A 16,833-nucleotide genomic window follows, 5' to 3' on the forward strand; every position below is an offset into this window, starting at 1 on the left:
AACAAGCCACTAATGTCATTATTAGCAAAATGTCTGGAGTTGATCAGAGATAAACGATAGTTGAAGTACGTGTTAGAGGAGAGAAAATGCTACACTGCTGACTTTGAATATGGAGGAAGGGATCATGAGCCAAGATATGCAGCTGGCAATTAGAAACTGGAAAGGGCAAGGAAACAGATTCTCCTTTTCGCTTCCAGGAGGAATGCCAGCCTATCCACAGCTTGCTTCTAGCCCAGTGAAATTGATTTCTAATTTCTGACCTTCAGAACTATAAGATAATAAATCCATGTTGTTTTAAACCACCAAATTTGTGGTAATTTGATAGCAGCTGTAGGAAATGACAATTGAAGGAGAGATGGGAAGATATTTTATTTTCCTCCCTGCTTTTGGAGGAGATCTCAGTTTAAACTCCACAGGAAAGATTGACCTTTTCTTCTGTGGGTCTCTGTCCTTAGTTCAAGGAATGTTTAGAGTGCAGTGCCTCAGTAAAGTGGTCTTGGACTAAGGGTATCAAGGCCACTCAGTAAATAAGGAGGTAAAGGGTTTGTGAATTGTCAGTTTTATTCAGATTTTTTGGGGAAAATCACTTCTATTTTTAAACACATATGGATATATTAAAGAAAATGATGTACAGTTGTTAGAAATTTAAAAAATAAACCATGAAAATTAACTCTATCACGGTAGCCCATTTTGGGGAATAGGGTTCCCAAGACAGGGTTGAAGGAACAGGATTCACTTGTTCCTTACTTAAGTGAAAAATTATGAGATCACAGTGTGTCAGTTATCTATGGCTGTGTAACAAATTACCCTAAAACTCAGTTGTTAAAGCAACAAACATTGTCTCATAGTCTCTAAAGTACGGGAATCTGGGTGCCTCTGGTTCAAGGTCACCAGCAGTGCTGTGATCAAAATGTTGGCTAGGGCTGTGTTCTGGTCTGAAGACTTGTCTTGAGGGAAGCTATTCTTGGAAGATCTCTCATGAGGTTATTGACTAGACTCAGTACCCTGTGAGCTGTTGGATTGAGGGCCTCAGTTCTTTGCTGGCTATAGGCTGGAAACCTCCGTCCGTTCTTTGCTACTTGGGCCTCTCTTTGCAACGTGATGAGAGAAGGTGAGCCAGCTCTGAGCCCAAGACAGAAGCCACTTTTTTTTTTTCTGTAATCTAATCTCAGAAGTGACATTCCGTCACCTCTGCCATATTCTATTAGAAGCTAGTTACTGACTCTAACCCACACTCAAGAAGAGGGGTTATACAAGGATGTGAATACCAGGAGGCAAGGATCATTATAGCTGTTGGTTTTGGCTCTCCTACCATCATTTATGTAGCTCTGGTGGCCTGATTTCTGAAATTATTTTCTTTTCTGGATTTGTTTAATATCAGATTGGCAAGGTTGTTTTGAGAATTAAATGAGGTCATATGTGTGTGTATATATAATTATATATATACATATATATAAAATGCTTGACACATGGTAGATTCTCAAAAAGATAGCTATTTTGAAAAAATACGAAAAAGTGGCCAGTGGGCCCACATCTGATTTTTCTTTGATTAGATACTTGATTTGTCAGAGTTCTAAGTTTTGACATTCTGATCATCCATTTTAGTACCTGACTTAACTTGGGAGAGTTCTGATAGAATCTGACTATAAAAATTTGAAAATATTAATATCCTCAATTTATTTTTGGTTCGAGTGGTTGGTATGACATCAGATATATCCAGATTGATACTGGTCTTTTTAAAACGTAAGTCCCCAAAATAAAGCTTCATAGTTTGATATAATTCAGGGAATTTTTAAAAGATACGTAAGCAGTGTGGGAGGAAAAAGTCTATCCAAGCTAAAATTATTTGCTATAACTGATTTATGTATTTAAGATGTTCTTCATAGAGGTTTATTCATCTTTCATGTTGACTTGTTTTAATGATGTAAAATGATTTACCATCTCCTCCCTTTCCTGCCCCCCTTTCTTTATTTGGGAGAGGTTAAGACATTTCCTGGTTACCAAAGCTACTGTACTCTTGTAGTATAGTATTATTAACATCTGAAAAATCACCTGTTGATAAGTAATAGCACAGAAAGAAATGACGCGTAGGGTGTCTGCGAAAGATGGTGTCAGTTTTCTGGTACTATTGAATATAATTAGGTATCATGGTTGATTATGATCAAAATACTTGTAGATGATTGAACTTTGGTTTGGAATGCCAGGATTGTGGTATTTTTACATTCTAGTTTATCTGTATAAGCAAATAAGATGCCATATATGTTAGATGGTATATTTTGGAAAAACTATGGCTGCTTAAAAAAAAACTCCAAGTCCAGACACCCAAACGAGCAGATAAACAACTCAAACCATTTACTTTGAAGTAATTTGAACTATAATTGGAAATGCATGTTTAGAATTTTTTTGATATGCAAATTTTATTTTTATGATATATACGATTTTATTATAAGCTGAGGAAAAGAGAGAGATGTTTGTTAGCTTAATAGTTGAAATTCTTCCTATTACTTTTTATTAGAAAGTATTCTTGAGTCATCCCAGGAGAATATTCTTCTACTCTTAATCCCTTCTACCAACCTTCGTCTCCCTTCCTCCTCTCAAAAAATTATATAATGATATCCAGTTTGCCTAATGGTTAAGGGAGAGGAAAGAAACAGCAAAATAGTTTTGTTATTGTTGGATCCAAATCGTTCTCTTAACTGCATTTTCCCTTTTCTCAGCACACCCTGCAGTCTCTTTGGTGAGTCACTGGTTATGGGGATTCTCTGCCACTGAGCACTTGTAATCTCGCTATCCTTAGAAATGTTTAGGGTAGTACCATATTGTGAGAAAAGAGCTTGATTATCATTAACTTGTTCTAAGAGTGTGCACTTTATTTAGCGTCCAATAATTTCCATTAGTAATTTAATCTCTTAAAAAATTTGAAGTTTGATTATACTTTGGAAGATCCCAGGTTGTTTCACAACCTTAAGCCTCAAGCTATTTTTCCCTCTCACTTGCAGGTCATTTGTGTTTGTGCTTCAGGGATGTGAGTTTATCAAAGCTATCTTGGGTCAAATGCAGTTTTCCTCAGATGAATTGCTTGCTTAGGCTTACTTGCCTTTTAGGTTACCTGTTACACTAAATTTAGGCAGTCTTAGACACGAAATATAAATTCACTAAAGTTAAAAACATGGGTAATAGTTGACATAATTTTGAGATCGATGAAGATTGTTTTAAAAGTTGCAATATAAATGCCACTTTAAAAAGCTTCTGTTACTGGCTGTAATTGTGTAGATGTAAGTGTGTGAAGTGAATTTGAAATCTGAAAACTTTTTAAGATTCTGCTCGTATGCTGTTCTGTTTGCAGTATAAGGGTAAGTACCAGAAATTCATTTAATAACCTTTCCTGTGTGGCTTATTTCTGATGGCTATAGATTTTATAAATGGCACCTTTATGATTTCTTTTATTAACAGAATTCTGCTTGGTCAGAGTCGTGATGGCATTGTGTTCAGCACTGATGACTATTTTCACCATCAAGATGGGTACAGGTATAATGTTAATCAACTTGGTGATGCCCATGACTGGAACCAGAACAGAGGTTTGTTTTGGGCCAAGTCTCCTGGGATAGAAAACTTGACTAAGAGTTAGAAGACCTGAATTTTTATTCTCGACTTGACTTTTATCAGCTGAATGACTTTGGCGAGCCGTTTAAATAGCTTTGAGACCCAATTTTTTCACGTATTAGAAGTGGTGATAATTATAGTTGCCCTGCTTAATCAAGGTTGTTGTGAAAATCAGAGCATTTTGATAGAATATTTTGTAAACTTATAAATAGTATACCAGTATGAGCTGGTAAAATCAAGGTGTGGAATATTTTGATAGGCTTTATTTTATACCTCATGAATAAATTCAGATAAGTCTGATACTATCATGTATTTCCAAAAGTTATTTCCCTAAGAGTAATGCTTATGTTTTCTAAGGCTTAATATAATGCCAGGAGTATTAGAAGTTTTTCTCAATAATGTTACTCTACAAAAAAATCTACTTAATATACTTTTCAGAGGCACATGGGTCAATTTCTTTCCATTTTGAAATAGTGGTTATTAACCTTGGCTGCGCATTTGAATCACTTGGGGGACCTTGAAAAAAGCTTATGCTTAAGTCTTAGCCCCAAAGATTCTGGTTTAGTTGGTCTGAAGTGGATCTTAGCATTGGTTTTGGGGGTTTTTTGAAAGTTATCTAGATATTCTAACGTTGCCTCAGGATTGAAAACTGTTGCCCTAGAACTATGTAAGTAAATGCATATACTATAGGTTAATTTCTTTTTAAAAAGATGAAGAATGCATAGAGAGATTACTATGAACCCATCACTCAGAATTATTATCAGTTTATCAAGATTTTGCCATATTGGCTTTATCCTTTTTGTTTTCACTCCCACCATTCTTTGAGCTGCTGAAGTGTTTTAAAGCAAATACTAGACATTATACTTTGTGCATTTCAAATCAACCTTCTTCTTACTTAATCACATCTTATTTAACTGCAGTGCCATCCTCACACCTAAAAAAACCAATTCCTTGACAACATGTAATACCCAGTCTGTAATTGAATTTCCCCTATTGTCTTAAATATGTCTTTACAGTTGTATGGTTTGAATAAGGATTCAAACAAGGTCCTCACAGTATGGTTGTTTTTATGTTCCTTTTAATTATGTTAATGTATAGCAATTTCCTCTCTTTTTGCCCTCATGCTGTTAACTTGTTGCAGAAACCTTGTTATTTGTTCTGTAGTATGTCCCGTATCCTGCAGTTGTCAGTTTACTTCTGTGTGGTAACCATTTAACTTGTTTTTTTCCCTCCTGTATTTCCTCAAATGGAAGTTAGCTCTAGACTGGAGTATTTACTAGGTTCAGCTTTTTTTTTGGTAAGCACGTGTCTGGTTGTCCCATTTTTAGTGATGCTAAGATTGATCAGTAGCTTCAGAGGGACAGCCTACTCCCTCCATTATCAAGTTTCCTATCAATCTTATATTTAATGGTTTATCCAACAATGAATTGTTTCCTGAGTCAGTTTTTTCATTAAGGGTTGCAAAATGGTGCTTTTCTGGATCTGTCATTCCTTCTGTGTTTAGTAGCTAGAATTCTTCTGTAACGAGGATCTTCCTCTCACCTAGAACGAGCAACTAGGTTTACCCTGAAGTATGGTATGTACAGGAAAAACAGGATAAATGCTTTTCTTTTTAACTGTCAATTTTCAGAGTAAAGGATTTCAGGGAAGATATTTTTGAGTAAAAGTTTAAATGTCAAATAAGTTTCATTGTAAGACTGTTTCCTAGTATTGGTTCTATGACTTTCTAGGATTTCTCAAAATACGTTAGAGTGGCATAAAAATCTCAAAAAATGTTAATTCTTTTTGATTTTTTAAAAATGCCACAGAACGTTACTGCCTGAATCAAATAATCATGGTATTGCAGTTCTAAAAAGTGTTTGCAGTTATTGGCCTAAAGTTAAGGGGAATGAGAGTAGGTGACAAGGGGAATGAATAAAGGCAGTGGGCAGAGCCACTTTACTTATGGTGGACTGGGAAGTTTGTGTGAAACATTTTTTCTCATTGCAGTACTAGTTGTAGAATATTTGATTAAAACTGTTCATACCATGTGAATTATACTTGGTGAACAGAATAATAGTGTGTAGATAAATTACTGGTTTTATTATCAATGTAATAAACATGCACTTTTTCAAGGTAATTTTTACCTTTTGCAGGGTAATGATAGCAATTATTAGACATTTTGAAAATTAGAAGCCTGACTTATTTAGGGCAAAATTTCTTTTTTCAACAAATATTTATTGAATACTTTTAAATTCTGGGCACCATTCTGGGAATATCTATCTGCCTCATGTTTATTGCAGTCATGCAGTGTTTTCTGAGAAATGAGTTGTTAGGTGATTTTCTCCTTAGACAAACCTAGATGATATACCTACTATACACCTAGACTATATAGTCCTAATCTCAGGGGACCACTGTTGTATATGTGGTCTGTCATTGACCGAAATGTTGTTATTCGGCACATGACTATATTAGAAGAATCTAAATTCATCTTAGATAGCTTATAAATTGAAAGCATCTCCAAGGTGTCATTATTCTCTTTCTTACAGTATAATGGTTAATTTATTTAAGAAAATTACTCTCATTATTTGGGTATTCAAACATTGTTTACTTAGGAGCTCTCTTCTCCTGGAGTGCACTGGAATATTGTGTTGAATGATGATTATTCATGCGAAGAGGATAATCTCATTCCTGCAAATCAGAGATTTATTTGGTTAATAAGCTCCTCTCCTAGAACATAACTCCTTGGAGGTGTAAGCCTAACTGTCAGACATTAGGAGAATTACTTTAATTAATTGATTAATTTATTTTGTGAGGAAGATCGGCCCTGGGCTAACGTCTGTTGCCAGTCTTCCTCTTTTTGCTTGAGGAAGGTGGTCCCTGAGCTAACATCCATACCAGTCTTCCTCTACTTTGTATGTGGGATGCCACCACAGCATGGCTTGATGAGCAATGTGTAGGTTCGTCTCTGGGATCAGCACCTGCAAACCCTGGGCCGCCCAAGTGGAGCGCATGAACTTAACCACTGTGCAACCTGGCCAGCCCCAGTGGTCTTTTTCACTGGAGGATTTGAGCACTGTTTTTAATCGAGGATGGAGTATTGGAAGATGATGGCATCTTGGTATCCTATTTATGACCCAAATTCTAAATTTATTTTGGTGTTTAGAGATGTCTTCTTCCAAATATGTATTCCATCATAGTCATTAATTCTTAACTAATCTTTGGAATTCTGTCTGCCCTTAGACATCTGTATGTTTTCGTTATGAAGAACTTAGTGGTTTGAATTCTGAATCACAAGGAAACTTCCATATCACTGTATTTTACCTCAGCCTTTTAAATTTTATCGTGGGCTCTTATATTTCTTGTCTGGTTACACTGAAGGGGGTGCAGACACTCCTGTCATTAACAGTGGCTCACTGTGGCAGTGATTCTCACCTCCTGGGGGAAGAGATGGTCTAGGGATAGGGAGATATAGTGGAGGAAAGTTTTGTTTTATCTCAGCTCCCAATTTGAGAATCGTAGGCCTGAGAAACATCCAGAAAGTCAGTTGAACTGTGGTGTGTGAACTTGGTATATGAAGTTTTGCTGGTAAATAATGATAAATTCATAGCACTCCTTTTTCTTTTTTTTTTAATGTCTTTCTTATTTCAAAAGCATTATTTGTAATTGTAGAACATTGGAAATCAGATAAGCATAAAATGCACATCTTCCCACTACCTACAGATCACCACTTTTGATATCTTAGTGACTCTTCCCAGATCTTTCTGTTTTGACCAAAATAAGATCATATGTACATATTGTTTTGTAACTTGCCATTTTCAGTTAACAATCTCAATCTCTCCACGTCAGTAAATGTTCACCTCTTTTCATACTCAGACCATATTCAAATGTAACTTGTTCCTGTATTTCCTATGTATGAAAGTTAGTTCTAGACTGAAGGCTTCATTAGCTGTAAGTTCAACAAAGTGTTTTCCCCAAAATGTCATTTACAACTTATTTGTCAAAATCAGCATCTAATTTGGAGAATACATATTTCATGTGCTTATGTCTCTTAATTCCTTTTTAACCTTGCAGAGTCCTTTTTTTTTTCATGGCACTGAGTCAAGAGATTGCAGTTTTGGTTTTAAGTACAGAGATGTAGAAAATTTCTTAATAATTAATGTTTAAATTTTATTTTGTGTATTTAACCTAATAGTTCTGCTTTTTGTTTTTGTTTTTTAAATTTATTTTTTATTTCAGCAAAACAAGCTATCAATCAGGGGAGATCTCCAGTTATAATAGACAACACTAATACACAAGCTTGGGAAATGAAACCATATGTGGAAATGGTAAATATGGATTATGAGAGAGTTTTTATGTTTTATTCTTGTCAATTTTTTCATGTTCTGAAATTTTGGTTACTTTGATCTTTATTGTTAAAACGTTTGTCCTTGTTTTCTAAAGAAGAGTGTTCATTTGCTTAGTTTTTAAAAAATTGGGAATGGTACTTATTAAGGAATATGCTCATCTTGTTAGTTTTGTCTGGACTTGAGGATAGTGTTTGGAATTTGTCCAGTTAAGTGGTCTTAAAATTCTTGTAAACCATGTTATTTTAAAAGTAAAATTTTTCTTGGTTGAACAAATTTAGGAGTATTGTCTAAATGAAGTTTATATCTGTCTGCCTTCTTTTTATGTTAAGAAGTATTCTCTGGGTTTTTGTTTTCTTCCTTTCCTTTGTGTAGGCCATAGGAAAAGGATACAGAGTAGAGTTTCATGAACCTGAAACTTGGTGGAAATTTGATCCAGAAGAATTAGAAAAGTAAGGCACTCAAATTTTTTGAATCCTTATATTTTTTTCTTTCTTATCTCCTTACATGGTCAATTTCTTTACTAGGTTTTGCTTGTCATATCTTTGCTGCTTGTGAATAGGGACTGCTACTTACTCACTTTCTGTTAAGAGGAACATCGACTTAAATTCAAGGTTTTTGAGGCATCTTGCCTTGTTAAATTTTAAGTGTGCTTGTTAATTCTTTCTTATGTGAATTTCTACATTATTTTGCAGTTTATTGAATGCTAGTGGAAATCCAGAAAACTTTGAGGGAAAAATTAGGACTTTTCCCTCTAGTTTTTAGCTAGGCCACTTTTCGCATTGCCCTTCCAACTTCATCTCCTTCCCATTTTAGATCCCATCACCTTTTTACCTGGTGCTTTCATCTTGCTGCTTCTTTTCCATCTTTACTACTAGAGATCCATAATCCCATAACCAGGATCCTTGGAATCACTGTGTTTTGGAATTCAGATTTTTTTGGGATTTTAGAAAGGTAATATAGTCGTAACACTGCTAGCTGAGTTTGAGGCAGCATGTCATAATCAAACATCTTAATATTTCTACAGGAAATCATGACTTGTTAGTCCAAGTAGATGAGAAAGATTCTGCATAATTTAGTGATAGTTCTGAGTAGATCACGCTGCCAAATGAGTGCAGATCTGCTTAGACTTTGTTGCCATATGAGTCAACAGAAAACTGAGTTTTCAGAGCATTTTAACTTTCAGAATTTGTCATGAGGGATTGTGAGGCTTGTATTACTTTCAGCCCTGCTCTTCCATTTGTGTTTACCTTTGTCTCTTTCCCCTCACATCACTGGTTTTCCTGATTATGACTCTTTTTGTTCACTTTCACTCCCTGTCCCCCTCTTTGTTAACGACTTTGAGATATAATTCACATACCTTACAGTTTACCCATTAGAAGTGTATAATTCGGGGGCCAGCCCTGTCTCATAGCACTTAAGTTCGCACAGTCTGCTTTGGCAGCCTGGGGTTTGCCGGTTCCCTAGGCGTGGACCTATGTATGGCTTATCAAGCCATGCTGCAGCAGGCGTCCCACTTATAGAGGAAGATGGGCACGGATGTTAGCTCAGGGCCTGTCTTCCTCAGCAAAAAGTGGATTGGCAGCAGATGTTACTTTAGGGCTAATTGTCCTTAAAAAAAAAAGTGTATAATTCAGTGGTTTTCAGTATAGTCACAGAGTTGTGTATGTAACCATCACCTCGCTTTTTTTAAAACCAGTTTTTTTCTCCCTTCTGTGTTTGCCCTCTTCTAGCTAAAAAGCTGTTATTCTGTGTATGGTGGCCAACCACTTTGCTTCTTTCTGTCTTGCCTTTCATTCCTTTGGTTACCTTTCTTTCCCTTTGTGATTTGCGTGCCATGTGTTCATATATGAATAGATAAACTGATAGATTTATTAATATCTGGTATTGTTTGCCTGCCTCAGTGTGTATTACTCCTCAGGTAGAAGAGACAGAAGTTTAAAGATATTTGGGTTATGCTGAATAAATGAATTGAGGAAATTGTTATACAGTTAGGCTTCATTTACATTTGAGGGACTGTTGAAATTTATTAAAATTCTTAATATAAGTTGACTTTACAAAATAAAGTCAGTTTAACTGATACCTAGCATGGTTTGATGGATTTTTTGGGTAAAGAATTGATTGAATCATTCATTTTGACATCATGTGGAATTAGTCATATCTTGCCAATTTTCAGCCTCAGATCTCTTTTTTTTGTCTTCTAAGTCTTCTCTCTCTGTTGCTTTCCTTTCTCGTGTTGAATGTAAACATCAGTAGTTTTGAGAAGTAAACATTTCTTTTGTGTCCTTTCTCTGGGAAAAATGAATTAGCATTAGTAAATCTAGAATTATAACATTAAATGTAAACTAATGTTCTGTATGTTTTGCCATGTCCAAGTCAAATTACAGAAAACTGCAAAGGTAAAATAAATTGTAGAAAATTATTTGAGGGTTAAAAATAATTTTTAAATCACTTTTTGTTGTCATAGTTAAACTCACAGAAAAGTAGGTAAAATGTAAATATGCAGCTTAATAAGGCAAATAATCATTTAACCATTACCCATGTCATGAGAGCATTATCAGCACCTCAAAAGTTATTTGAATTCCTTTTCTGATTAACAATTCCTTGGTAATTACTTCCTTGCGTTTCTTTAAAGCACCTTTTTGTCTAAAACATCTTTTGCCTTAGCACTGTAGTTTAATTTGTTTTTTTCTAAACCTCATATAAATAGAATTATATAGTATGTATTCATTCTGTCTATTTCATTCAATATTATGTTTGTGAGATATGTCCAAATTGTTGTATCTATAGTAATAATAATTTGGCATTGATAATAAATTTTAAAAATGCAATAAGTACCCTAAAATAACTTTTAAAAAGTGATAAATATTTTATATTCACTTTTGTTAGTCTTAGAAGTCCACTCAATTCTACTATAATTCTCAAAACGGTGTCTCATAATCTTTGATTTTTTTATTAAAAAGGGGGAGAGATTAACTCATTGGTTCAGTGAATTGGTAGTTAGTTCTATGTGAAGAAAGTGTAATCAGTTGACGTTTTGCAGTGATTTATGGTATCTTTAAACCTCTTAAAAATACTGTTAAAAATTTTGAGAGAGCCAATATAAATTTTTTGTTGTTTAAAATGTAGGTGAATGAGATGTATCTTCTAGTATTTACTTGCAAAATGTAAGTTAGAATCTGTACTCTATTACTCTAAAACAGTTTAATCTCTAAGCCTGTACATTCTTAAAAAAGAATTAAAATCCTTTTCTTTTTTGGTAGGAGGAATAAGCATGGTGTGTCTCGACAGAAGATTGCTCAGATGTTGGATCGTTATGAATATCAAATGTCCATCTCTATTGTAATGAATTCAGTGGAACCACCACACAAAAGCACACAAAGACCTCCTCCTTCACAGGGGAGACAGAGGTGGGGAGGCTCTCTAGGCTCACATGATCAAGTCTGTGTTACAAATAATCTTTAAGTTGCCTATTTTCAGCTAACACATTTATTCTGTTTCCTTGAAAAAAATGAGTGAGCCTGTCTTGAAGTTTTAATACTTTCAAAAAACGAAAAACAGACCGTTGCCTCACAAAGGATGTTCCTAGCAAGTTGTTTAAATTCTAAAGTGTAAATAAAAATTATATAAAATTGTATTTTAAATGTTTTTATAATCTTTTGTTGTAATACCTTTGATTATCATGAAAACACCCTGAGTAAAGTGTGGATAGGAACTAGAATGTTTTTCTACAATTGAATTTTAGACTAATTTTATCTATTTTGTAGATAATGTTGAACAATTTTATAGTTCATACCTAAATCTAATTTTTCATAAAATTTTAGTATTTTTTCCTTGGCTACCTTGAATATACAAGGTATACTAACTTGTTATAGGCAAGTTGTTAGTTGATTCCTCTATTCGTTATACAGGTAAATTATGTTTCTGCAAATTCATCTGTGTGACAAAAATATTTCTAAGCTTTAATTAGCATATCACTTAGTTAAAACAAAATTCTCCATCAAATGACATACAGTAGGTGTATCAATTACCTGGGGAGTTTTCTTTATAATATACATATTCATAATGTAATATAATAGATACATATTCATCATCCTTCTCAAGCCATCCCCCTATTCCCTTCACTCCCCAGTTCTGTAATGGGTAAATAGAGAAAGGACTATATAGTTTAGAAAAAGCTGCTTAGGCTGTTCTGATAATATATCACTTTTCTCTATTTAATTTAACACAGTATAATTCTAATATAAAAAGTATTTTGGACAGCCCCTTAGCATTAATTGTAAGATTTGTCAGCCCCTTAGCATTAATTGTAAGATTTGTCCTGTAGGATATTTTATTTCCCTTAGTTTTAATTTTTCTGTAGAGTCAATTATATATCGCACTGGATAGTTTTCTTTGTTAGATTTTATTCCTTCATTTAAAATTTACAGACTGAGATGAAATTCGTTTCAGAGATTTTATAATTCAGCCTAATCTTTTCTTTGATTTACTCTTTCTTAGGAAAAAGTCCCAGCTAATTACATGCTATTTAAAAAAAAAATCATCATGATCCTTCATATGTTTTACATGATGATATTTCATGGCCTTTAAACATTTTTTCTCCTAAACCAACCCATTTTGAATCCCATAATCTTTATATCGTATGTTGTTTTAAACCTTTTGCTGTTCTTTTCAGCTTAAGTTTAATAAATCTTCTCCCGCATCTTTATATTACTTTTAAAATAAGTTATTAAGTAATATTAAGTTGCAAGGCTCAAAACTAAATACAGTATTCTCAACAAGGTCTTTATTACATTGCCTTTAGTGAGATAAGGATATGATTTCTATTTGTACTGTTCAATGCTGTTACATTTGAATTGGTATTACTTTGCTTTATTTTGTTTAACACATATGTCTGTTTGTATTTGTTCATCTTAACTAAATATGATGTGGGAATATGCTAACTCATGTTTTGTGTGTAAATGTATACATATTTATACATACACACATTTCCTTCAGGCACTATTTTCATATATTGTTTTGTTTCAGAGTAACACTTCTTGGTATTTGGACTTTTGTTTCCCAGTATTTTATTATGCAAATTAGCATATTTTGAAAATAGTACAGAAGGATTTAATTTGGGGACAGGTTGAACAACTGTTAGTATATACTGTGTGTCCCTTTCCTTCTGTCTTTATAAAACTTCGTATAGGAGTAATAGTACTTTAAATCTATTGTTTTTGAATAATAGACTCTTAATTAGCCAAATTTATTTTGTGAAAGTAAAGAACAGCCTTTGGAAGATACAAACTATGAGGAAACATGTTCATGTTAGACAGTAAGTCTAAAATAAATTTCCAGATTTTACTTACAGATTCAACTTCATCTCTTCTCAGTACTAAGTAATAATCATGCAGACATCATTAATCATTATTGATTATTTTTTAAAAATTATAAATACTTATTGGGGTAGAGAAATTAACATTCTGAAAGACTTTCGCAGGGTTTCTTTTTAGTGACAGAAAATTAATCATTCCCCCAAACATTCTGGCTAGTTTTATTTTTATTTTTTGAACGGTAACAGAATGGAGGAATGAGTATGCAGTAAAGATACCAAAATCAACATTGTAAGTCATTGGTTTATGTTAAAAATCTATAAAAATATGAAATTTACCAATTAAAGATTTTTCATCAAAATTTTTCTTCTATTTGAATATATTTCTTTTTTTTCTTTAATCAAGTATATTCTTAATGGAATAGCCCCCAGCTGCTACCCCCATCTGAGTTGGTTTCCATCACAAAGAATAAACTGGTCGTTAGTTGTCATGTTTAACTAAGATGAAATACATTTTAGTTAAGCAGAATACAGCTTCTAGTTTGGTTCAGAAAGATTAAGTTGTTTTTTTGTAGGCTTGGTGTAAAAATCAAAATTTTAAAATTTCCTTTTTGATAAGAAAATTTGTATTTTTCTATATGTCATAATCCTGCTAGTAAAAATACTTGTGTGGTAATTAATTTGAACTTTTGGTACTGCTTTTTGAATAGATAATCTTTATTTTCAGTATTCACCTTTCTAAAAGAAAATGTCATTTTTTAAATATTTTATGTCTATCTTAAAGTAAGATTGCTTACAAAAGATTGGGTTGTTTTTTGTTGGAGTGATAGGATGGACTTAAGATTTGAAGTTTGCTTGTTTCTTGTCTAATTAACATAGATTATGGAATTTTCTACGTTTATGTTTAGATACGTTTTGAAAGAGCTCGTTTCAAAGGATATAAAATATTTGTTCTAACCACGGTCAGGTTTTTGTTATTGCAGAAATTTCTGGTTTTCTGAGCCTGGTCTAAGTATTTATTTAAAAAATTGATGGTGTTCTCTTTGGAAAATGTCAAAGAAATGAGGTTTTTTATGTATTAGTGCCTTGACCACATAGGTTCGCTAGCCTTTGTTGAAGTTCTATGTAGTAGTGTAACATGAATGCAGTGACTTAGAATTCAGTTATTAGGGCTGAAGGTTTTTTGTATGTATTTTTGTTTTGTTTTAACAGCTGTAACCCATGTTAATAGAGAAACACTTCTTAGTCTAAAATCGTAAGAGTGTTACTTAGTTTTGTTACAATGACCATTCAGAATAAATATTTGGTGACAGCAGAAAAGAGCAGATTGAATTAGTGGTTTTTAGAGTTAAGTTTTAAATAGGTTACAATTTATAACTAAAAATTTTTTCCATTGAAATGGTTAGCTGTGATTTTTGTGAATTTACAGGGAAAGGAGAGATTATATTAAGGGATCAATGAGTATCTTCTTTGGTGATGATTTTCTTTCTCTTTACCTATTAAATAAGATTGGCATATCAATTTTTATTTTATTTTTAAAATTAAGGTACTATTAAATCAATTGGTTTCCCTGTATGTATATGAGATTTTCTCCTTAAAATATCCTTAGGATGGTAACAAGTAATATTAAGCTGTAATAGTTTCTGAAAGGAGTAACTAGTGATGACATAATTAGTAATGACATAATTTTTGTAATAGAATATACGTGTATGTAAGCTCAATTTTGAATATAGCTCCTGTGGAAATTCACTATCCACTATGTGGAATTGTCACTATCAAATTATGCGCAGAAAAAAGGGGAAAGAGTAGCACAAATAGCTCTGGAAAGAAGCTTCAAAAGTATTTAAATAGAGAGTTATTATCAAAGCTAAGGCTGTGTGTGTTGGGAAGTTGTTTTTTTTCTTTTTTTAAAAGGTGGGCACCTGAGCTAGCAACTGTTGCCAATATTTTTTTTTTCCTGCTTTATCTCCCCAAATCCCCCCTGGTACATCGTTGTGTATCTTAGTTGCAGGTCCTTCTAGTTATGGCATATGGGACTTAACCACTCGGCCACAGGGCCGGCCCCTGTTGGAAAGTTTTGACTTTTTGGTACATATAATACAAGGTTATTTTAGTCATTTAGATTAGAAATAATCTCTTTTTCTTCCCTTTCCTCCTAACTAGTTTTGATCTCTGAATGATAACTCTATCTCATTCTAGGTGTGATAAGTGCAATAACTAAATATTGTAATACACTTCCTAATACAGAATCCATTAACTTCAATAATCTGTCTTAAATTTCAGTACCAGTTAAATAGATTATTTTATCTAGCACAGACACAGCCATAGTCTGACCCCCAGACATTAACAAGCCTTGTACCTACTTTGGTAAGTAACTGAAGACATCATCTAGGAGTGTTATCCTGTTGTTAATAGTTCAATTTTTTAATTAAAAAAATCTTTTTAAAGATTGGCACCTCAGCTGACATCTGTTTCCAATAATTCTTTTTTTCCTTCTCCCCAAAGCCCCCCAGTCTGTAGTTGTATATTCTAGTTGTGGGTCCTTCTGGTTATGCTATGTGGGACTCTGCCTCAACGTGGCCTGATGATCGGTGCCATGTCCCGACCCAGGATCCCAACCGGCAAAACCCTGGGCCGCCAGAGCGGAGCGCATGAACTCAACCACTTGGCTGCTGTTTTTTTTTTTTTTTTAGTTGAACTTCTTTTTTGTAAATTAGTGGGAAAATAGAGATATTTTGAGATGACCTGTTGGGCTTTTTGCCTCCCAACTTTATTAGTAACTAAGGAAGAAAAGTAAGAATAATCTGTTCATTCATGGTTAAATTTCTGTTCAAATTCAGTAGAGTCCGTTGAAATACACTTTATTTGGATTCTTTTCTTATTCTGCATTTTTAACTATATTCTCAAATAGGACATATAAAATTAAAGTTTTACCCTTGGGGTTAGTTCATCTACAACTAATAATTATAATAATTGTACAGCTTTTTACTGTCTTTTCAGTTGTTATTCTGAACTCAACTTTTCAGTTTTTTTAGTATAACAAAATGAAAGGAAAGGAATTGTGGCTTCTTACTCTTCCTTTCTTCTTTTTTCTTTTTTTTTTCCCTGTCTTAATTATTAGAAATCATGTTTCTTCTTTCTTTCATAGTCTTTTCCTGTACATGTTTTCTTTTTCTTTTGTCCCTTTTCTGCTCAGCTATCCTCGTGTAACTTTATAACATTTTAAAAGAAGATGATGGGATGGTAAGTGCCTGGCAAAAATAGAGGTAACTTTTTTCCCCTGCTATGTTCCACTGAACTCGTTGTTGCTAATGAACCTTATTTAACCGTGTTAAAATTATAGACCACAGCTTTGCAGTTAGTTTCCTGACCCTGTTGTTTAGGCAGAAGTTTAATATGAAAATACTTGGAAAAGTTTATAAAAATCTATCAATGTGTTATTTGTTGGTTAGGAATCCCATAAACATGACATAGTACTTGGATGTATGGATTTGAGAAAAAATTCTTTTATAATGCTTAAGCATCATGATGCTTAAGACTAGTTGATAAGTAGTAGTTAGAAATTCACTATGATGGGATTCCCGATAATGT

At 33.5% G+C, this 16,833-nt stretch overlaps 1 protein-coding gene across 1 annotated transcript in view; it reads left to right on the top strand.

Annotated features, from left to right (window-relative positions):
• N4BP2L2 (NEDD4 binding protein 2 like 2) overlaps nucleotides 1–16,833 on the top strand; it is a 67,521-nt gene that overhangs the window by 6,417 nt on the left and 44,271 nt on the right. The window contains exons 3-6 of the mRNA XM_046665181.1: nucleotides 3,454–3,578; nucleotides 7,822–7,910; nucleotides 8,304–8,380; nucleotides 11,192–11,338. Coding sequence (XP_046521137.1) covers nucleotides 3,454–3,578; nucleotides 7,822–7,910; nucleotides 8,304–8,380; nucleotides 11,192–11,338 — 438 coding nt within the window. The remainder of the gene's footprint in view (nucleotides 1–3,453; nucleotides 3,579–7,821; nucleotides 7,911–8,303; nucleotides 8,381–11,191; nucleotides 11,339–16,833) is intronic.

The sequence above is a fragment of the Equus quagga genome, chromosome 6 (genome assembly GCF_021613505.1).
Source record: "Equus quagga isolate Etosha38 chromosome 6, UCLA_HA_Equagga_1.0, whole genome shotgun sequence".
NCBI lineage: Eukaryota > Metazoa > Chordata > Mammalia > Perissodactyla > Equidae > Equus > Equus quagga.